This window comes from Sceloporus occidentalis, unplaced genomic scaffold (genome assembly GCF_023333645.1).
Source record: "Sceloporus occidentalis isolate IW3139 unplaced genomic scaffold, rSceOcc1.0.p SCAF_55, whole genome shotgun sequence".
Lineage (NCBI taxonomy): Eukaryota > Metazoa > Chordata > Lepidosauria > Squamata > Phrynosomatidae > Sceloporus > Sceloporus occidentalis.
Window position 1 is genome coordinate 1,988,929 of NW_028317035.1, and position 22,792 is coordinate 2,011,720.

General features: G+C 38.3%; 1 protein-coding gene across 1 annotated transcript in view; it reads left to right on the forward strand.

Annotated features, from left to right (window-relative positions):
• LOC149287903 (phosphatidylinositol 4-phosphate 3-kinase C2 domain-containing subunit beta-like) overlaps positions 1 to 19,938 on the forward strand; it is a 59,294-nt gene extending 39,356 nt beyond the window's left edge. The window contains exons 14-34 of the mRNA XM_089492271.1: positions 616 to 724; positions 2,192 to 2,334; positions 4,387 to 4,444; positions 4,529 to 4,575; positions 5,376 to 5,469; positions 5,810 to 5,904; positions 6,057 to 6,237; positions 7,753 to 7,860; positions 8,611 to 8,703; positions 10,353 to 10,482; positions 10,940 to 11,076; positions 11,229 to 11,398; positions 11,674 to 11,830; positions 12,051 to 12,160; positions 12,469 to 12,670; positions 12,993 to 13,117; positions 14,992 to 15,109; positions 17,271 to 17,352; positions 17,957 to 18,069; positions 18,517 to 18,642; positions 19,750 to 19,938. Coding sequence (XP_089348397.1) covers positions 616 to 724; positions 2,192 to 2,334; positions 4,387 to 4,444; positions 4,529 to 4,575; positions 5,376 to 5,469; positions 5,810 to 5,904; positions 6,057 to 6,237; positions 7,753 to 7,860; positions 8,611 to 8,703; positions 10,353 to 10,482; positions 10,940 to 11,076; positions 11,229 to 11,398; positions 11,674 to 11,830; positions 12,051 to 12,160; positions 12,469 to 12,670; positions 12,993 to 13,117; positions 14,992 to 15,109; positions 17,271 to 17,352; positions 17,957 to 18,069; positions 18,517 to 18,642; positions 19,750 to 19,938 — 2,587 coding nt within the window. The remainder of the gene's footprint in view (positions 1 to 615; positions 725 to 2,191; positions 2,335 to 4,386; positions 4,445 to 4,528; positions 4,576 to 5,375; positions 5,470 to 5,809; positions 5,905 to 6,056; positions 6,238 to 7,752; positions 7,861 to 8,610; positions 8,704 to 10,352; positions 10,483 to 10,939; positions 11,077 to 11,228; positions 11,399 to 11,673; positions 11,831 to 12,050; positions 12,161 to 12,468; positions 12,671 to 12,992; positions 13,118 to 14,991; positions 15,110 to 17,270; positions 17,353 to 17,956; positions 18,070 to 18,516; positions 18,643 to 19,749) is intronic.
• Positions 19,939 to 22,792: the final 2,854 nt, after the last annotated feature.

Sequence of the window (22,792 nt, forward strand, 5' to 3'; positions counted from 1 at the left end):
TTTATTTTAACATCCCTACTTTTTTTATTTCTATAGTTAAATATAAATATAAGCGGCAATCAGATTACTCCTTGGGTCAACTTCCTTTTAGCAGTTGTAGCCCTTTATGTTATGCTTATCCAGATAAGCATCCAGACCTTTCTTAAAAATATCCACAGAGTTAGATAACAGAACATCCTTAGGCAGAGAATTCCATATTCTTATCGTTTTTACTGTGAAGAACCCTTTCCTATGATGATGCTAAAATCTTCTTTCCTCAAGTCCCAACTGATGACCCCGTGTCTTTTGTAGAGACCGCTTGGTGAATAGATCACTAGAGAGCTGTTTATACTGACCTTGTATGTATTTGTACAATGTGATCAAACTCATACATTTTTTTCTTTTGTATTTGTATCATTATATTGTGATGCAAAGGTTGCCTGAAACTAGGCATCTATGGATAACATCCATAAAATACATCTATCATTTCCCATAGTAGAAGCCTGTTCATAAAGTTGTCACCTAAGTATAGACAGATATTCTGTTGTGATCAAGGTAATCAGTAGCATAATAGCGCTTTGTAACTGTTTTAAATATCGGCTTTAAAAATAACCGTGTAATTCTTCTCCCCTGAAGACTTTTAACCTGTGGTCGGCGTTTATTTGGATTGTGGCCAACTACAAAGCATGGCAGTACCAACTTCAGCACACCAAATGTGAACCAACCCGATAGCATCATTCTGCAGGTAAAGCTTACATTCAAAGGCAAAAGATCTACAGACGTGTCTGCTTTGAAGCATACTATGCTGCTTAGTGCAAGTCTGTAGAACAAAAGCCATGTGAAATGTTCATTTGCATTGATAGCATGGAGATTCTTTTTATCATGTTATAGCATTTCAGCAGTCTTGATAAAAACATCTCAAAGAAGCATTCTTGACTTCTGCCTGCCCGTTTATAGTTTTCATGGTTTTGCTGCTCTGTTCTAAACCTGGAAGAGCTTTGTGTGTCTGGTTTGTTTTAACCAGGAGGCCTCTGCCTTCAGTGAAGTTTTATATTTAATGTTTCTGTTGCTGGCGGTGATGGGGAAATAAAACATTAATATTCCACAACTTTAATCAAATGTTACACTGTAAAAGTGATTTAAAATGGAAGTCCTGAAGCTTCTCCATAACGCACGTTTCAGAGATGGTCAAGATACAATGTGTGTGTGTGTGTGTGGGGGGGGCTGTTGTCATATTGAACAAATAATGTCACATAATGTCAATGAGCTTGGTTCCAGAAAATATTTGCCTCTCCTATGTTAGTTCTCACCGCAACCACTACAAGACATGTTCTCCATTAATAAATGTGTTGGTATTGTTCTTGGCTTTTCTGTAAATGTTTGCCTAATCACAAAGGTACAGAACGGGATTTGTGCTTTAGTTACATGAAATAAAAAGGAAAAAACTGATGGATAATTATAAAAACAGTGGTACTAAGAAATTAGGTTACCAGTAGAGTAAAGATGCAAATAGTATAAGGGTTGGGTAATTTTACTTTGCGATGATATAATAAAAATCAATATTGGACTGTAAACTGAAATAGGTCTTGCTGCTTTAATTGGTTACCAATTTGTGTTTGAATCAAGCCAGCACTCTGCCACGTCCTCTGGTCTCTGGATTTGGAAGAAGAGCAGCAATTCCTTGGATTGAGAAAAAGGGAACCGGCTTTTTTTCTTTTTTTTTTTAATCAATAGAATAAAAAACAGCTGCTGGGGTCCCTGTGCCAGGAAACTTGGAGAGTGCAAAGTCTTCTGATTTTAATAACAGAAATTTCTGACAAAACCAGAATCTTATTACTGTGGAATTAGTCTGCCCTCCCTTAACCACCGCACAGTCACCGACAATATGAATCTTTTTCTTAATCCAAAGTTTGCTGGCTCTGTTTAAAGTAATCACACTGCCACAATCAGTCGAAGAAAAAATTAAAGAATGTACTGAAAAAAATGATGCAGACAAAGCATTTTTAATATTTTTTTTTAGGTCTTTTTCTTAAAGGCAAGAAGTTTCCGTTTAGATAGCAAATGCCAGTCTCCAGTTATTTATTCTAATTTTATCATATAAACCAGCATCGAAGGGGGGCTGTGAGATGTTTCCTCTTTAGTTTGTTCATTTTATAACTTTTCTTTCCTTACCTACACTGATTTTTTTATTTTTTTTTTGGTATTTTCACAGATTGATTTTCCCACCTCTGCTTTTAATGTAAAATTCACAAAACCAGAAATCGAGGCTTTTAGTCCCAAATACGAGTTTTCCAGCCTGAGTGAGGAAGACCGTTCCAAACTTCAAGAAGCTATGCAAAAGGAGTCTTTGTACTGGTGAGGATATGGTTCATGTTATGTTATTGAGACAAAGGGACATTGCCTTTGGCACATTGGTTTGGGAAACCTATTATTGTGTGACATTTGGTGTTTTGCTACATTTAGTGTGTAAACTAAACTGTACTTATGCCCTTCTTTCCGCGGTGTTTCCTTCAGAAACCCAGCTTGTTTCACTGTGCTGGCTGTCCATCCTCACTTCCTAGCAGGCCTCGCTGCGGGGTCTGCTTGTCCATGCCCTTGGCACACTGGCTTTCTGAAGGCCATAGAGCAAAGTGTTGCAGCAAGGGGGGGTACTACCGGAGTTTAGTAAAAAAAAAAAAAAAATGCTTTTATTTAATACTCTGGTTTTCCCTTTTTTCTTGAATGTAATATACACTGTATCCATAACCTGCTATATCTTATGTCAGTGGAGGCTGTTTTTGCAGAAATATTATGAAGAATTGCTTTCCCCCACTTTGTCTCTTGCTGTGCTCATCTAGTATGTAACACAACACCCAATCATTCTATATTAGAAACGGTTGCTCTCTTTGAGACTATGGTCACTTTACCCCAAACTGCTTAACTTGACCTACGCCGTACAGATGTCAGGTTGTGTGTAAATACGTGAGTGTAGTTGTTCTACACAGTCCCATACATGTTGCAGCTGTCGGACTGTAACTCAACACCTCTATCTGCATGGGAATACATTTCACAAAGGGACCTGTCTGGTCACTTCAAAATTGTCATACGAGACCCTCTAAGACCCTGAGACTGACAAAGTGATGTACACAGATCTTTGATCTCAAGGGAGCCACAAGTCACAATGCTTATATTCAGCTTGTATAATAGCAATACACCTACCTACATTAGATGGAATTCCACCATACTCACTAAGGGTAGACATCATGTATTCATAGGAATTGTGAATTTTCTTTTAAATTATAAATGTTCGGTTATTTTTATTTTTTCAAATTTAAATTGGTTTTCGTGAATGTGGTGATATATCCTGGTATCTAATACCAGAATACCGTCAGGAATATTCTGTATTACAATTGATGTTTAGATGCTGTTAATGAAATATACAAAACATAGGTTCAATATGGAGCTTTAACTTAAAACAAATAAAAAAAAAATTTAAATATATATATATAATATATATATATATATACAGAATTGTTATAAAATATATATTACTATAGAATGGTTCTGTTTTAGTTTACAGTATTTCTAGTGTAGCTAAATATTTTATGAAATGATGCTTTTAAGGAAACGTTAAATGCGTTTTCAACATTTGTAACTATTACGTTAAAATGTAACAGCCCATGATACCTTTATCTTTCTGTTGCAATGTAGGAGTACGGTGGGTTAGATATGTTACCGCTGTACACACGCTCCAAATTAGTATTGGTAACAGTCACTTCCTGGATGTGAGGCATTGTTGGACAAACCTGTCACAAGCCTCTCCAGGCTGCTATAAACACAAGCACAATCCTACTGGCATGCATTGCTACTGCCCTCTCTTGGACAAAAATTACAATTACTGTTTACTGAATATATGTATATTTACTTTAGATGGACTTTTACTTCACAGACCAAGACTAAATTTTCCTGCAATCACTATTAAATTGAAACGCTTGACTGCTGCAATGTCGAATAGACCAATAAAATAAAGGTGTATTGTATTGCACGAAAAAAGGATTAACAGTCATTGACATTAACTACTATATGCACTGTATTGTCGTAAATAGGGAGGCACATACATGGAGTGGGCAGACTAGATGGGCCAAGTGGTTATCTGCTGTCAAATTCTATGTTGTTACAAAACACGGGCTACTATTTTTGTGGCCTCATGGAATCTAGGGATAAAGCAAAGTTTCCAAGCAGGCATTCCTTAAATAATCACATTATTTGGTTCACTGTTTGAGTTTCGGGAATGGTTGGCGTTGAGTTTTTTTAAATGCCTACCAAATGTTTGTTGGCTATTATATACTGGACCGTTACGCTGAGCTTTCTGTGGTCAGCCTGCATAGTTTGTGTACCTAATGGTTATGTTGTGTTGAATTATTTCAGGCTGACAGAACAAGATAAGAAGCGCTTATGGGAGAAGCGGTATTACTGCCACTCTGAGGTCAGCTCCCTGCCTTTGTTACTGGCAAGTGCCCCTAGTTGGGAATGGGCCTGTCTGCCCGATATTTATGCCCTGCTGGGCCAGTGGACGCACATGAAACATCAGGATGCCCTGGGGTTACTTCATGCTACGTATGTATTTGGATTGATTTGGGCCACTTATTTTATTTTGCTACTGTTATGTTATATCTAGCGGTAATCAATACTATTCTGAAGATCTGCAACATATCTTTGACTCCTGCTGTCCAGAAGTTCATCAGGTGTTTATAATAGTTGTATCAGTTCATATAATTGTATAACCCAGACTTTATTCTAATTGTATATTAGACATAGTTGGCTCTCCTTTAGAAAACCTAGTTGGCTCTCCTTTACAAAACAAAGCAAGAATTTGGCACATACTGGGTGAATACCATTCAAAAAACCTATCTAAGCCATAAATATTGAGGATTCTGTCACTTTATGGCCATGACTCTACTTTTCACCAATTTTTCAAGTGAGCCATTTTGTTCAGAGTGAACACTGCTCTTCTTAGAAATAGCTCTTTCAACCAAAGTTCTCAAATGAAATAAATAATGTAATGTTTAAAAAGAGAAAATATTTTGCTAGAATATACCGTTCACTTTTTAAACATTTTCCAATGTAACATGTTTTTTTGTCAAAAATGAATTAGGATTGATAATATACCACAATTGTGATCCTTCCCCACTTATCTTTTAGGCTTCAACAACATGTTGCAAATAGTTTTGTAAGATAATTTTTTTTATGCTGAAAAATGTTGGTTAGTTTTGATAACTCTGATAACAGGCAGTTCATATGTTGAAGAAATAAGTAATGTTGTGTCTTGGGAATAAAATATCTAGAAAACGTGTAAATTGAAATGTCCAGACATCAGGGAACCTCAGCAAGAAATCACAAGTTATATTTATACCTAGATTCCCTGATCAGGATGTTCGGCGTACAGCAGTCCAGTGGATCGATTCCATATCTGACAGTGAACTCCTGGATTATCTTCCACAGCTTGTGCAGGTGAGGATGGCACGTCACCTTATAAAATACTTGTACCCCTAACATTGCACAGATTTGTCTCCCTGAGATGTTCTTAAGCTTGAAATCAATGCTATGAAGCTAATGCAATGTTGATTTATTAATTAGCGAGATATATTTTGGTTGCCATGGGAATGTTTACTGATAGAGGTGAAATCATTATAGTCTATAATTATGCAACAGAGTGCATCTGATGAATTTTATTTGCTACGATCTGAGATTGGATCAATTATCTAGGAATTGTATTTAGTAAATAAAAGATTGTCAGCATTTGTTTGTTTTTCTCCGTCTTTTTTTATTATTCTGTTGTCTGTCTATACAGGCTCTGAAATATGAGTGTTATCTGGACAGTCCGCTCGTCCGGTTCCTTCTCAAACGAGCTATCTGTGACTTGAGAATCACGCATTATTTTTTCTGGTGAGTAAGAAATATGGAGCCGGATAACAGTTATTTATTTTGTTTCAGTCAAGGCCTAAATAATGGTTTTAGTATCATCATACGTTTCCCTGGTTGTAAAGATGTGTACACCTCCTTTGCTCATGGTATTCTTTGTGTACCCATGTGTCCAGGTTATTGAAAGACTGCTTAAAAGATTCACAGTTCAGTATTCGCTACCAGTATCTACTGGCTGCTCTTCTTTGCTGTTGCGGGAAAGGACTGCGGGAGGAGTTTGACCGTCAGTGTGGACTTGTAAATACCTTAACTAAGCTTGCTCAAAAAGTCAGAGAAGGTGCTCCCTCCTCCAGATCGGTAAGAGATGGTGTATATGTTCTGGTTGTCCCTTTTCAGGAATTGCTAATGATTTCTTGTCTGCCCCTGGAAATGTGACCCTCTAGGTAGGACGCTAACATGGCTTTTAATCATCATTCCAAATATCAAGATAATTTGTTAAAGCAGTTTTAAACAATTTCAACCATTTCAAACTATTTACAAATTGTGGTTTGTTTGGTATATATGACATGGTTTTTAACTGTCCTGAGTATTCCAGCAGTTTTAAAACAAATTTACATATTCTAAAACTATTCAGAATAAATCCCTCCACCCTCTTCAATAGATGTCTTTTTCTGAAAAGAGATTATTTACCCCAGCTACCAATAAGATGATATTCCATACATGTTCCGACGCCTGACTGTGCTTGGGCAGCACCTACCAAAATATGACAAGATCTCCTCACCTGTTTTTTTTCTGTATGTCATCTTGATAAGTTATATACTAATTGTTATGTCCCGTCTACCTTTTGTTCAGTGCTGCGGAATCTGATGGTGCTATATAAAACACTAAATAATAATAATAATCTTGACATATTTAATATATTAATTCATTGCCTAATCATGTGAAACATATATAACTGCTTCTGGTTCCTCTGGTTGGCATCACTATAACCTACAACACAACAAATTTATACCAGAAAAGTTTTGACATTAGGTAAGGGAGATACTCCAGTCATTCGTTTTTCTTTTCTTTTCTGATGAAACAACATCACACAGAGTATTTGGTATGTTTTATACCAGAAAAGCATGTCAACAAGAACATTACAAGCACTTTAGATCATATATTTATATATACTGAGAAGTATACTATAATAAATATTGATTTATATAATGCCATCATTTTCCACAGTGGGTACACAGGACATAAACCCGGCTCAACGAAGCTAACAATCTAGAAGCAGAGGCCTATGACACTACTAAGTGCAGAGTTCATTCCCCTGTGCATACATAACACGTTATAGAACTTATTTTTATGTTTCTCATCTTAATAAATCTGAATATGAATAATTGTGTACTTTTCTTAAAACATGTTTAGAAATACTAAGAATTGAAGCATGCATATGGTTACTATGTACCACAACAACCCTTATTTGATTTATTTTGAGGGTACGTGATATTGAGAGTGTGGCACTCAAAGGAGTAAATTCACTAATTAACACTCATTTCACTATTCATTGTAAACACTGGCAAGTTTCTCCAGCACGAAGGGCTGAGCTGGCCCTATATAATGCAATTTATTGTGTTGTGGTTTTGTGAAATCTCACAAATTCAGCTATGCATTACACAGAGCCAGCAAAACTCTTCCTGATGTAGAATCTCACTGGGGAAGGACCTTTTTACTGTATGGTGACGTCAAGTAGTTGAAACAACACCTGCCCTGTAAACTCTCCATTAAGTGAATAAATCCCAAAATGGTTCTTTTTTTCATCCTTAACATTGATGATGTTATATGCTTTTGATGATGATGGCTCAAACATGTGTTTGTGTTGTGTAGGATATTCTCAGGAATGGTTTAGAAGATGTCAAGCAGTTTTTCAACATCAGTGGCTCCTGTCGCCTACCGCTGAGCCCCAGCCTCCTTGTGAAAGGGATTGTGCCACAGGTAAATTACCTCTGTTTTCAGCTACATCTTACCTTGCCTCTTGAACTACACATTGGACAGCAGTCAGATACTAGATGGAACGCGATAGTCTGTTTTCACCTATACATTAAACTGTACCAATTTCTCAAGAGGGCTACTCGCAATTGTTCTTTAAGTAGTTCTATCAGCGGGTTGCCACCCCAAACACTCCTGAGTAATCATTAGGCCCCCCCCCGACTTACCAATGCATCCCTAGACTTGTCCCCCGTGCTTCAGACTCCCTGGTGTCTAGTGGGGGCAGCCAGTGAACGTCTGCGCCATGCGCGTAAACATCCTCTGCTGCCCGTTAGTAACGGGGCTTCTATGATGGAGCACCAGAAGGTCATGTCACACCGACGCTCCGTCATACAAGCCCCGGCGGAAGTGTCCCGGCAGCAGCGGAGGTTATAAGGGAGGAGGAGAGGATCTGGATCTTAGTCTTACAGTCAGACCTCTGTTTGCTCTGAAAAACACCTTGTCTTATAATCGAGCAAATACGTTAATATGCATGGTGAGTCATTTGGTAAGATGCATGCCTCCTTTACACACATAAGATCTGGCTTGCAGACAAACCGGTCTTGTTGCGTTGTGTATTATTTGTTCAAAGTGACAGGTTGATAGGCTGAAGCCTGACCATGGTTGTAGTTAAGATATTGTATAATTATCTTAATTATAAGATTATTTTTCACTAAAGATTAATAACCTTAGACTCTTCTTTTTTACATCCACTAGGATTGCTCACACTTCAACTCAAATGCTGTGCCACTCAAACTCACCTTCCAGAATGTGGATCCACTGGGGGAGAATATCCGCATTATATTTAAGGTACCTGTCCATCTTGTATATTAGGATGTAGAGAGAAACTTGAAGATTTACTTGATAAAATGTGTCATCTACATTTATTTTCATATACACAAAAGATACACAAAACCCTTACATAATCCTATAAATGTATGCACGCCATTGCCTTTTGCCTCTAATTTGTGACAATAGGACTATGTTAATTTGTTTATGCATATAAATGTTGCATTTGATGATGAGGCATACATCCTGTTTGAATGCTTAAGTTTTAAAGGGGAGAACAAAGTTTGCATTTTAAGTCTCTGACATCTATCAGTTTACATTTGAATCACTTAAATAACAGAAACCACCTTTTATTAACATTTTATATTGTAATTTGTTATGGCTCATTGCGTCTTAAAACATTTGTCTGGCTTGACAATGTGGTCAAGGTTACCAAACACATTGTTTAGCTGCTAGGTGGTGATCAGTTTGTGACTGTTGTCATAGACATTCATTCATGCATTCATTCATTGTGGGCTGGGCAGGCATTCACTCATGTAAGTTATTGTGTTGCATAATATGGATACTATAGCGCTAACTGTGTAGTACAGCCCAAAGTAAATTTTATAACTTCTTATACTTATCCTACATGGACAGTTGTCTTGAAGGCTCTACAGGTTAAATGTACGTGCTCCCCACACCATTAAGTTGATGAATTGGACAAGTTTATATCAGTGACACATAGGTTAAACAACAGTAGATTTAGAGCAATAGTACAATTTCCCTAAGCATGCTGCAGTGATAACATGAGAATGTGGCTTTAGGGGTGTTTAGTGAGATTTGGTACAATGAAAAAAAAATACGGAATAGAAGAAAAAAATTGGTCTTTATGTGACAAATGTCTTAAAGGGGAAACGCCCATCATTTTTTAATTACTAGAACAGTGGCGGCTGGTGGGTAATTCCAATGGGGGTTCACATGCTGCTGTTCCCTCTCCACGAACACACAGAATAATGGCGCTTCACGCCTTGCATTGCTAGCCCCGCCTCCCCGCTGGCGTCAGTCACTGGGGAGGGCGGGGAGACTCGGAGCTCGGTGAGTGTGTTGGCTGGGAGCTCCTCCCCTGTTGGCACAGCCTTTACTGCGCAAACGGGGAAAATGGGCGGCTCAGCCGGCGCCGCAGCAATTGAGCAAATAGGGTCTTTCTTCTATCACATGTGTGCTGCAGCAGTGCGATAGAAGAAAGAACTGTGAACAGGCTGCCTGTTCATAGCTCTTTCTTGGCATAGACAGGCTACATGAGGGGACAGGAGGCTTCATGCACACGTGAACCCCAAAGCAAAAAAGGAAAAAAAAATTAGCAAAATCCATTTTAATCTAAATTAAATTAAAATGGATTTTTGATGAATTTTACAAATTTTTCTTTCCTTTTGCATGTGGGGGTTCACGTGTGCATGTGCTCCTATGGAGGAGCCTCCACTGTGCTAGTATCATATTAACAGTAAGTTTTCAAAGCTATTGTATTTGTTTACCAAAGAGTTAAACGTTTTAGCATAATGTTTATTAGGCAGCTGCATTTGTATCTGTTCTAGCTCTGTTATCTTAGCTCAATCTACTAGGCAAAAAAGCTGACCCCTTTTATCATGCTATCTTGTACAATAGAATGGCTCACTATATATTTTTTTTTATAGTGTGGGGATGACCTCAGACAGGACATGTTGACTTTGCAGATGATACGCATCATGAATAAGATCTGGATACAGGAAGGACTTGACATGCGCATGGTGATCTTCCGCTGCTTCTCTACAGGCCGTGGGCGAGGTGAGTACAAACTGCTCGTATAACCTTCACCCCTGCAAAATGTATCTGTGCAGTACATATTCAAGAGGATTTCTGCTTGGAGCAACTCATTGGCTGTCCTTGCAAGGAGATGTGTACACAAAGCTGCTGCCCCCCTTATGACTTGGCACATTACATAGCTTTTATTAGTATACTAATAAAACACTATTTTGATATATATTGCAAATGCAGTATTATAGTATTTCTTGTTGCTTATATGGAGGTTTAGAGCATTATAGATCATACTGTGAAGCCAAGCAAAACCTTCAGTTTCAGGAAGGCGCCATTTTTTTGTAGCACACTGGGTTGCTGGTTTGCCATCTCACACACAGAAAATTTGCCCGTCTTCACTTTTATCACGGAGCATGTATATGTGTGTTATTAGTAGAAATGAAATTGCCTGTTTTGTGTATCTTGAACACTGAGATGTCTGTTTCAGGGATGGTGGAGATGATTCCAACAGCTGAGACCTTGAGAAAGATTCAAGTGGAGCATGGGGTGACCGGCTCGTTTAAAGACCGCCCACTGGCAGAATGGCTAAAAAAGCACAATCCCACAGAGGATGAGTATGATAAGGTAAAAATCTGTAATGTAGTAAAGCTCATTATCAGTGTAGTTGAGATTCACAAATTTTACTTAAAGACCTGAAAGGTGCTAATGTGCTAATATTTCATTATATATCCGTGTCTCTAAACGTCATATCTGATGCAGTCATTATTTTTATCTAGGCAGTGGAAAATTTCATTTATTCATGTGCTGGGTGCTGTGTAGCAACATATGTCCTAGGTATCTGCGATCGACATAATGACAACATCATGCTTAAGACCAGTGGACACATGTTTCACATCGACTTTGGGCGATTCCTGGGCCATGCACAGATGTTTGGAAACATAAAACGGTAAGATTTGAAAGCTTAATGGTGCTTTCCCTCTTGATATAACCATCATATGTCACATTCACATGTTTTTGTCTCTGTCTTTTTGTAGTTATACTGATTTTAGCATTCACCCATTATCGCCAGGGATAGGCAATAGCACACATTTTGCGATAGAGATTTCACTAAGTGTTCCACCATGTTTCTATAGAATTGTTCAAAAACCACACTTTATATAGTACATTAAGCATAAATGTTTATTGTTCTACTCTTCTCACTGACACCTTCCGGCTCTATAGCGACCGGGCCCCCTTTGTGTTTACATCAGACATGGCATATGTCATTAATGGCGGAGACAAAACTTCGAGTCGCTTCCATGACTTTGTGGATCTCTGCTGCCAGGCATACAATCTCATCCGAAAGCATACCCACCTCTTCCTCAATCTACTGGGACTGGTGAGTAAAAGTGGAAAGTGTCTGCTCACACTCTTGAGTATCTCTAATTCTGCTTTTTCACTAATTCAGCTCCTGAACAAGGCTGTCTGAATGAATGAAGTCTTCTGGCGTACATAGATTTTGCTATGTTGTTCTTGGTGGTTGATGTAAAAAATCCTAACTATAGTAGTCCATGTAGGCACTACTCTGAGGACCTGCCATTTCTCATTGTGTTCTTTAGATGTTGTCCTGTGGGATTCCAGAGCTCTCAGACTTGCAGGATCTGAAATATGTGTACGATGCATTGCGTCCTCAGGATTCAGAGTCCGATGCCACTACCTACTTTACAAGGTAATCGTAGTGTACTATTGTGCTTTCTTTTGAATGTTGTGCATTCTGATTTTGGTCAGGAAGACACTTGTCAAGATGTTCTTGGCGTAAAAAAAAAAGATAATAGAATAAAAGAGATTGTTGGGAGCACATAACATCATACAAAAGGCAATGGTAGATATGGTGTAATCTGAGAAATTACTTGAAATAAGCAAAATACAATTACATAGTATTGCCTCAGCAGTAGCAATAGATTGGGCCATTGACCATAAATGTTAATGACTTGGGGTAACGTATTATAATAATTCTTTATCACTTCATCCTCTCAGACTTATTGAGTCCAGTCTTGGTTCGGTGGCTACCAAACTGAATTTTTTCTTTCACAACCTGGCACAGCTGAAGTTTAGCAGCTCAGATGAGCGACTGGTGCTCTCCTTTGCCCCACGAACATACACAATAAAGACAGATGGTAGGATCTGTGATGTGTTCCTGACAAGATACAAGAAAATCTTCACTCCCAACAAAGGATACGTAAGTTTCATTTCCTCAACATTTGTCCGTCAATATCTCTTAACAGGTTTGTAGGATCACATCCAATAAGATTGCCAACTGTGGTTATGTTAACACATAAAATTTAAGGTCTGTACATTGGGTACTAATTAAATCCCACCAATCAAATAATATTCTGCACTAAGAAGAGAAAATGCTTTTTCCATGATTTACATGACCTCACCCTGAACTCTCAATCCCACCTCCAAAGTACAAATCAACGATGGCACTTATTCTTAACTTTGCTCTCCTATATCTTATATTATGCTATGTATGTAATATGCACCCATGTTGCTCTCTACAGGTTTTTGTCATTAGGGTGGTGAGAGAAAGCCCACAAGAGACCTCCCACATTCAAAGATCTTTTGAAGAGTTCCAAGAATTGCACACCAAGCTTAGGCTTCTCTTCCCATCATCACAGCTCCCCAGGTAGGTCTTAACCTGAGTGATTTGATGTGTACCCTCAGGGCCGGCCCGACAATGGAGCCGAGTGGGGCACCCGCTCCAGGCGGCACTTTTGAAGGGGCGGCACTTCGCCGCCCCAAGCCCTTTTTTTTTTTTTTCTTTCTTTCTAAAGCGAAAGAGAGAGAAAGGGGCGCTGAGTGGTTTTCGCTTACCAAGCTGTCAGTACCCGCTCGGCGCCCCTCTCTCTCTCCTCTGCGGCGAGTCTTCCTGTTCAGTCTCGGTGCCGGCTTGTAATGCTGAGTGCCGGAAGATTTCCGGCGCTCAGCATTACAAGCCGGCACCGAGACTGAACAGGGAGATTTGCCGCAGGACTGCTGAAAGGTAAGTACAAGGGGGGGGGGAAGGGTAGATAATATTGGGGGGGTAGATAATGGGGGGGACGGAGGGAGAGGATGGGTAAAAAAGGGGGGGGCGGCATTTAAAAATTCGCCCCAGGCGGCATTTTGCCTTGGGCCGGTCCTGTGTACCCTGCAGATATAGGGGTTGTTACAGAGCACCAATGTATTGCACAGTCATTTATAGTGGGACGCTTCATCTACCTAAAGACAGCCCGAGCTGTGTTTTAGCGTTTTTCATATTTATAATATAGTTGGGGCACACCTGCCGGCGCAGGAAAGCAGCAAATCATATAAGGGTAATTCATTTGTATAACCTAATGTTCTATTAATTACCATTGCAACAGTATAGATTGTCACATTGGAAACTTGGTCTCCGCCAGGTTCCCGAAACATACAATCCTCAGGGCCCTGATATTCAAATGTATTGCAACTCCTATTACTTGTATATTTCATAATAGCATGGCAGTAAACATTCACGTGTATACAAAGACTTTATAGTTCCATGTTTACATATAAACACAGTATGCCGGAACAGAAGAACTCGAAACATAGAATTTGAATTCGGCTCATTTAGTCTGCCCATTGTTTCTCTTAAAGACTCAAACCTTAATCAGTTCTCGTGATACATTCAGGATAGCTTTATACCTATCCCGCTGACTTTTTTGTGAAAGGCTGTTCCATTTATGTACCAACCTCTTAATGTAAAACTTCCTCACATTACATCTAAGCCTCTGACTTTCTGGTAGTAGGTTGACCTCTTTTACTAACAAGTCCTTTTTTTGTTTTTTTTTAAAATAAACTTCAATCCTGTACCCTGTGAAATCCTTTTAACTATTTAAATGTTTTGTCACTGCTTTCTTTTAGTCCTTCCTGATCATTTTTAAGTAACTTCTTTGATTAACCAAGCCATGTTTAAAAACGCAACATTAAGTGAACATATATGATACAGTTAAGGTAGATGATTGTTCATAGATTAGAATATCCAGTTTTTACATCAAGTATTTTTACATCAGTGATTCCCAAGCAGTGTTTTCTTGGGAAGTTGTGAGCCTTGATATTGACATTTTTACGTTAAGGAGGAAGTTGGTTGAGAGTATAGGTTATTTGGCCATTTTTAAAGAAAACATTTCTTTTTTCACATAAATATTAATGTGGAAAAAAATTATTCTTTGTGCTTAGAATATACATTGAATAAGTTTCCCAGCAAGAATAGGACCAAATAGGTTGCATAGATCATATATTTTATTGTTAAAAGAAAGGTAAATAAAGAGAATCTGGTGAGTGTCCACCAGACACTCAATGCTCAATTGTTTGTGAATATTTTTGTGTGTGTGTATATATATATATATATATGTATTTATGTGTGTGTATATATATATATATATGTGTGTGTGTGTATATATATATATATATATATGTGTATATATTATGTATGTATGTGTGTGTGTATATATATATATTTTTTTTTTTTAATGTCTGGGCATATTTATACTCTTTCAGTTTTCCTAGTCGCTTTGTGATTGGTCGGTCACGTGGGGAGGCAGCAGCAGAGCGCAGGAAGGAAGAGTTGAATGGTTACATCTGGCACTTGATCCATGCAACTCCTGAGGTGGCAGAGGTGAGACAGCAGCCTGTAGCTGATCATTATACACCGATGAGATAAAATAAGTATTCCATATTGGTTTGGAGCACCCACTAATGAGATACATGGTCTCACATAATTGTTTTTTTTTTAGTTTTGTGGCAGATGCAGTGAAATTGTCCTTATCCTTGCAGGCATACCTATTATTATTGTGAAAAAAACAGTACATTATGGAAGTAGTGTTCCCATGTTCATAGATATATATATATAGTAATATATGTGTTTTATATTGAAAATGAGCCACACTCTTATGCAGGGCCGGTCTTAAACGAAATGGCAACACAGGCACAGGTGCCCCCCATCCCCATTTTATTTTCATTTTAGTGTGCTTACACAGTTTTATTTATAAACCCATTTCCTGCTGTTTCTGTAAATATTATTGTGAGATTTAGGGCTGTAGAGCACTGATACAGTCATGCTCAGTAAGGATTCCGGCCTTCTACAAAGCAGGGACATCAGGGAGAAAATAGGGGATTTGGCTCCAAATATAGCAGTCTGAGCCCAGAAAAGTACCACTTTGGAGAGAGATAGCGAACAGTAAGAAACAGTGATTCCCTGGGTCTCAAGGCTTGTGTTTATTTTTTTTGTGTAATCTGACCCTAAAAGGATTTAAAAAATAGAAAACTTAAAATAAACATATATAGGAATAAAGCTTGGCTTCCAAATCAGGGCAAGTTAACAAATATATTTTTGATATTTTTTATGCTAGTTGTGTATAATTTTATATACCTATAAAACTGTGAACAACTTTTTTTTTTAATATCCAATATGAAGCTGTGTTTTATACAATGTTTTGTTGGTAGGTTCCTTTTAAACATAAGTGTCCGGTTTATGTGAGCTGAAATGACTGATGTAAAACGAGGGAAATTAATTGTGTGTCGAGGGAGTCAGTATTGCATGGAAGCGAGGCTGATGTAAGCATGTGTCATACAGAGTGCACAGATAACGATGATGGTGCATATAGCAGGTGTGCTCAAAGGCAAATAAGGGAATGACTGCGGTAAGGCTATTTAGGCTTCTTGTTATGTATTCAGGGGCGTCTATTGTGTGATGCATGTGTGATTATTTATTAAAATCTGGTCAACTTACTATATATGGTTCCTTTAATTATGCATTGACCTTTACGACCTCCTTTATTGTGTACTAGCTGTACCTGGAAAAGGGTGATTAGAGGTTAATGTTTCACCATGGTGCAGCCACCTGCTAGTGTACACTAAACCTGTTACATTGTTTGCAGTTCAGCGCTCCTGGCCATTAGCTTGTGCTGAGCACCCATAATGCACTGCTGTCAGCTTGGTAACATTTTACCATCTAATCTGTCGTTTAGTTCGTATGATCACTGTGTCGCATACATTGCTTTGATTCTGCCATATAATGAATTCATTTTGAAGAGATTGCTCTCCTTTATTATAATCACTTATTTTAATCAATATTAGTGGTAACTGAGTGTTAGAGCAACACAAATGATATGAACTACCACAGTGTGTTGCAGCTGAGGCAATATAATCCATCAAGGATTTTACCCTTGAGGCTAAAAATCACATAAATCGAGATCAGTAGATAGTGTATATAATTTCACTTTCATAGAAATAAAGCACAATATACTTCAACAACTTAGCATTCAAGAACTTGCTGTAAAACATCTTGCCACAATCAAACATCAATTGAATAATATTTATGTATGTATGTGTGTATATATAATATTGTAAAATGAAGAAAGTTACAAAAGTAATATTTTTTTTTTACTCAAACATATTAGACTGATTACTCTTTGTAGTAAGTTGAGTCGCTACTGATTTTACTCACCATTTTTTTTTTGTAAGATGTATTTTATTATTGTTTACCAATACAAAAAAAAAACCTGATATTATTTTGTGTAGAAGATTTGCAGTATGTATATATGATGTGCTTAACACTGAAATGCCAGTATACAGCCATATGGGAGATTGGCTAACAAATTAAGATGGATATGAACCAGACAAGAATTAAAACAATGGAAGAATGTAATATTCTAGATTTTATCAGTACCTGAATAAAGGTTTATCGATACCTATCGCTGACTTGATAGATAACGGGAAAACACATGTTGTGTGCAAATATATAGCCATATATATATATGTCTGTGTTCTTTCTACAGTGTGATTTGGTTTATACCTTCTTCCATCCACTTCCTCGTGATGAGAAAAACATTGGTAATGCTGCAGCTCAGAGGCCTTCAGGTAAAATATTAAATCTTATTTTATTCCTGAGTTTGATCCAGAACCTGGCCGTCCCTGGGGCTTTTAATGACCTAGTGCAACTATTTCTTCTCCTACCCCTACTTCCTTAGTAACATAGAAGATGATCTATTAGTGCTGCCACCCCACCATCTTATCAGTGCGGGCCCAAAACGATATCACTGTGTTTTACATTTATGTATAACAAATGGAAGTTGTCCTACATTTCCAGTGTGTTGTGATGAGACACCAATGCAGTGGGAATCTGTAAGTGAGGGACGCATACAGTTGGCCAATGACCCAGTGGAGCATGGTTCCACAAGGGGAACGTACGCTCTGGATCACATGAATATGCGCCTCCAGTGCTAGTTCATTGTGACAGGCAGTCAGGGATCAGCCAAGGCTGTGCTGCTTTACTTGTAATTGAAATTATTAAAAAGCTTACTTTTTCACATGTCCAATTCTACTCCCGTTGAATTAACCGATTTTCAGTACTGCTTTGGTTGGTGGTAATTTGCTATAGTTTAAATATTGTTAATCCTCAACATGTCAATTTTGTAGTCGGATCTGGAAATTACGGTCTGTTGAACTTTGTTTTATTTTTCAGATGCAACTTGGTCTGTACCGGTTGGTACAGTTGGAGGAGAGGTTAAACTCTCCATATCATACAAGAATGACAAGCTGTTTATTATGGTTATGCACATCCGTGGTCTGGTAATTGTCTGCCTTTGGTCTCTATTCATATTCAGACATCTAGAGCTGTTTAACTCATGATATCGTCAAGATGCAGCCCCAATATCTTGATGAGTACACCAAATAAATTTGATTATGCATAGTTGAAAACTAGAGCTCAGTCTTTAAAGAAAAAACGTGCAACAAGGGAATAATCGGAAATCTTGCTGCCGGTACAAACCTAAAGACAGATTTTGCTACTTATTGTCACATTTGATTTGATTTGCTGATCTGGAGCTAATTTTTTAGCGCCCCTTGCACCAAATAAATGCTCCTGTTGGGCTTCTTTATGTGATATTCCTCCTTTTAATATTCATTTTGATAATATTTTTTTTTTTTAATACCAGCCTATGTACATCTTTCCAAGTATTACACTGCCTACTATTTTAATAAAATGTTTAAAGAAAATCAAGTAATGTCAACATTCTTTAACAGCCTCTTCAGGATAACAATGAGCCGAATCCTTATGTTAAGATTTACCTCTTGCCGGACCCACAGAAGACCACCAAGAGGAAGACTAAAGTAGCTCGAAAAACTTGCAACCCCACATACAATGAAATGGTACAAAGCAGTCTATGAAAATAAATATTAAACTGTTCTTTGGGCTTACTATTTAACTCCTTCGCGACCAGGGTTTTTTCTTGCCCTAATGACTGGACTCTTTAGTCATTTTTACCCTATGTCTGTTAAACCATGATTTCCCTTTTCCATATTTGAGGTACCGACACAAAGTATATATTGTTTTGGTCATGACTTCTTTTAAAGTCATAGAAATACTTAAAACACAATAATTATTAGTGGTAATATGTAAAAAAAACAAAAAAAAAACTATACTAAATTAACTGTGATTAAGACTTCCTCTACACAGTAAGTACTACTGATGCTGTTAAAAAGCAGGTATTTTATAGATATTTTGATAATATAATAGCCCTTTAAGATGTAAGCAGATGGAAACATTTAAAGGGACAGTTCCTTGATGTGGAGCTCAGAGATACCAAGTCCTATCCCCGCAGTCTTAATAGATGGCGAGGTGGCCTGTGACTGGTATATGTGCTGCAAAAGCACAAACCTCAATTGTTTCTACAGAGCAGAAGCTAGTCTGCAGAGATTCTGTGATCTAACCAACTGGCTCCAACAGCAGTTCAGGGGGATGCTATGTGTTTTATGCAACCCATTCCTCTACATTACACAGTTTTGTGAAAGGCTCTCCTTTTCCCTTTCTATTGCCAGTTGCAGATGTTTGAGAATAACATTTTATCACCAAGTGTGGTAGTGCAAAGCTAGTAATAAGTTGATAAACAATACATTCTTCTTAAATTGGTTCTATTTGATTAATTAGAAGGGGGTGTTTTATTCACCACACTACTTCTTTGCTATGGAGTGAAACGTGAATAAATCTACCACTAATAAAAAGGAAGAATACACAATACTTTCTTCCATTTTGTCCTATAAAAATCTGCTTCTTCGACATAACTGTCATGATAAATAATCCTTGCCCTTTGTTCTAACACAGCTGTAACATTGGTCTGTATGCAAAATAGGTTATAAGTATTTTCCTGGATTTCTCTTCAAACTGTTTAGTGGGGCTAGAATCTCCAAAGTCTGATTTTATTTATTTACATAATCACTAGCTATGTTTTTCTAATATTTGCCATTTTTTTCTTACAGTTGGTTTACGATGGGATTCCTAAAGGTGACCTCCAACGACGTGAGATTCATCTTTCTGTACTGAGTGAGGTGGGGTTCTGGGAAAATATACTGCTTGGGGAAGTCAGCATCAAGCTGCGAGACCTGGACCTCACCCGAGCAAAGGTCTGCTGGTTTCAGCTGGGTTTTGCCAGCCAGGCAGCTGTCTAATTGCAATCTGTAACTTATCATAAAAATAAGCGTGTGTCACCAATCGGTGACGGCTTCACAACACCTTGTTTTAGTTTTAAATAAGGCGATTCAGAAACAAGCTCAAGGAGTTTTTATTTTAACTGACAGCTAATATGAGTATTTTCTTTTTAAAAGGGAATTAGAAACACTGCAAATACAGACTTCCTTCTAGAGAAGGGTTTTGGAGAAAGACTGGAATTATTTAGTTTAAGTTTACCTTGTGTCAAGGGAACCAGATTAGGAGATGATGGGCTGTGGAAATATATGTGGGGCAGTTTTGGTTCAGAGGAAATTATGGGAGTCTTGTAGTAGATTGGTATACCAGTTTGGTTTTTTTGTTTGTTTTTTTAAATAAAAATTAAATATCCAAGAGGCAATTATTAGGGTGGGTGAAGTAATTCAATTAAAGGAATTAAATTAATGGACAATTTAATTAACAATGATTTAACATTTGAATGTAGATTACAGGAGTATGACGGGTGTACATGCTTTTCATTTTCCTCTCCATATTTTGTTCATATTTATTTAATGACAAAGAATCGAATTTTAAGGACTCCCTTGCACATCTGTCTTCCTTGTAATCAAACACTTATTTGTAACTAATAGAAGTAAAAAGAGAGAGCCTGTAGACATTATCAAGTAACCCAGTATCATTGAAAAAAAATAGTAAGAGCAGGAGCTAAACTAGACCCATTAAGGCACTGAGAAATGTTATATTTGTTTTACTATTAAAACGCAAAAAGTGATGTTTTTGGTTTTTTTTAATATAATCTTGTTCCCTGTAGATGATAGAGGGAATAATTATTTTCAGATATGTCTGAACTCCTATGATTTATATCTGTAGGTGCTAAACAATAAACATAATTGTGGGATAGAGGGTCATCAAATCACAATTTACCTTAACTTTTTTGTGATGATGACGACTCTTCCGGTTGATCAATGAAGCTTTATAAGCTGACATAATATTGCAGATGTATTTCCACCTAAATACGTAAAAATTCCTCAATCCCCCCATTAAAATTATATGTATAGTGTACAAATAAACATAGGGTACGTAGAATGTTTCAATAGAGTGATATCCTATGTGCACACTCCTGCATGATGCCAAGAAATAAGGAATTTCATGGACTACGTCCTCAGATGTTGAATAAGGATAGATAATCCTAATCTATTCTTTGAAACAATGTGCAGTGCATTTCCAGCATGTTTTATTCACCAAAGTATGGTGGAGCCTGAGGGAGGGACATCTGTGATTCTCCAAAGGTTAGAGATGAGGCTCACATACTGTTCCACTGTACAATTTAAACAAATTGCTTCCCAAGGAGAGCTGGTTTTAATGAGGGTAGTAATTCATCTGCCCCTGCCTAATACTGACCACAAATGTTATGTCTTTGGAATGTGTATGTGCTGAATAAATTACTTGATCTGTTCTTGTTGTCATGTTATTTGTGTAATTATTAGTGCGTTTTGAATTACCGTATTTGCTCGATTATAAGACGAGGTTTTTTTCAGAGCAAATGCTCTGAAAAATACCCCTCGTCTTCTAATCGGGGTCGTCTTCTAATCAGACCTCAAATAGAGTCTGATTAGGAGACTAAGATCCAGATCCCCCGCACCGCTGCAGGGGACCTGGATCCTCCTGTCTCACCCCCCCCCCCCCATCATACACACTTACCGGTGCTTCCTGCTGTATTGCCGGGGCAGCGGGTTGACGTCTACGCGATCCGCGTAGACAACGTCTGCTGCAGCCGGAAGGAGGTGTGGCTAGCAGCGGGGGTTGTCTGCGTCCGTCGCGTAGACCTTCCCCGACTGTCAGAGATCTCTGATCTCTGACAGCCGGGGAAAGTATACGCGACGGACGCATACAAACCCCCGCTGCCAACTCCACCTCCTTCCGGCTGCAGCAGAAGGCGATGTCAACCCGCTGCCCCGGCTGGAAGCACCGGTAAGAGAGGGCTGAGAGGGGAGAGAGGAGAGAGGAGAGGGAGGGGAGGGGAGGGGAGGGGAGGGGAGGGGAGGGGAGGGGGGGGAGAGAGTGTGTGTGTGTGTGTTAGTTAAATGGGGGCATAGGGCATTTCTGGAGTGGCGTTAAGGGGGCATTTAATAGAGCACTCTGCCTCCTGAAATGCCTTATACCTCCCTATATGCCACTCTGCCCCATAATATGCCTTTTAACCCCCTAAATGCCAGAGTGGCATATAGGGGTATAAGGCATTTCTGGAGGCAGAGTGCTCTATACAATGCCTTTTAACTCCCTTAATGCCACTCTGCCTCCTGAAATGCCTTATACCTCCCTATATGCCACTCTGCCCCATAATATGCATTTTAACCCCCTAAATGCCAGAATGGGATATAGGGGTATAAGGCATTTCTGGAGGCAGAGTGGCATATAGGGGGTCAAAAGGCATACCATGGGGCACAGTGGCATATAGAGGGTTAAAAGGCATATCATGGGCCACAGTGCCATATTGGTGTGGCAAGCCTGGGGGCAGATGTGCGTAACTGGGGGACAGGCTGGAAAATACAAGAAATAAAAACAAAAAAAATATTTTTCTCAATCATAGCTTTTATTAAAAAAAATAGTTTACATGAATTAACATTTACTGGTAAAACTTTTTTCCTTTAGGGTCGTCTTATATTCAGGCTTTTTCTTTTTTCCTAAGTTAATATTCAGATTTTGGGGGGTCGTCTTATAATCAGGGTCGTCTTATAATCGAGCAAATACGGTATAAACTTCCTCCAGCACAAAAAATTAAACCCAAGCACTAATATGTAAGTGCTGGACAAACAACCATGAGTATTGAAGGATTTAGCAGTGCTTCTTGCTCAAGAG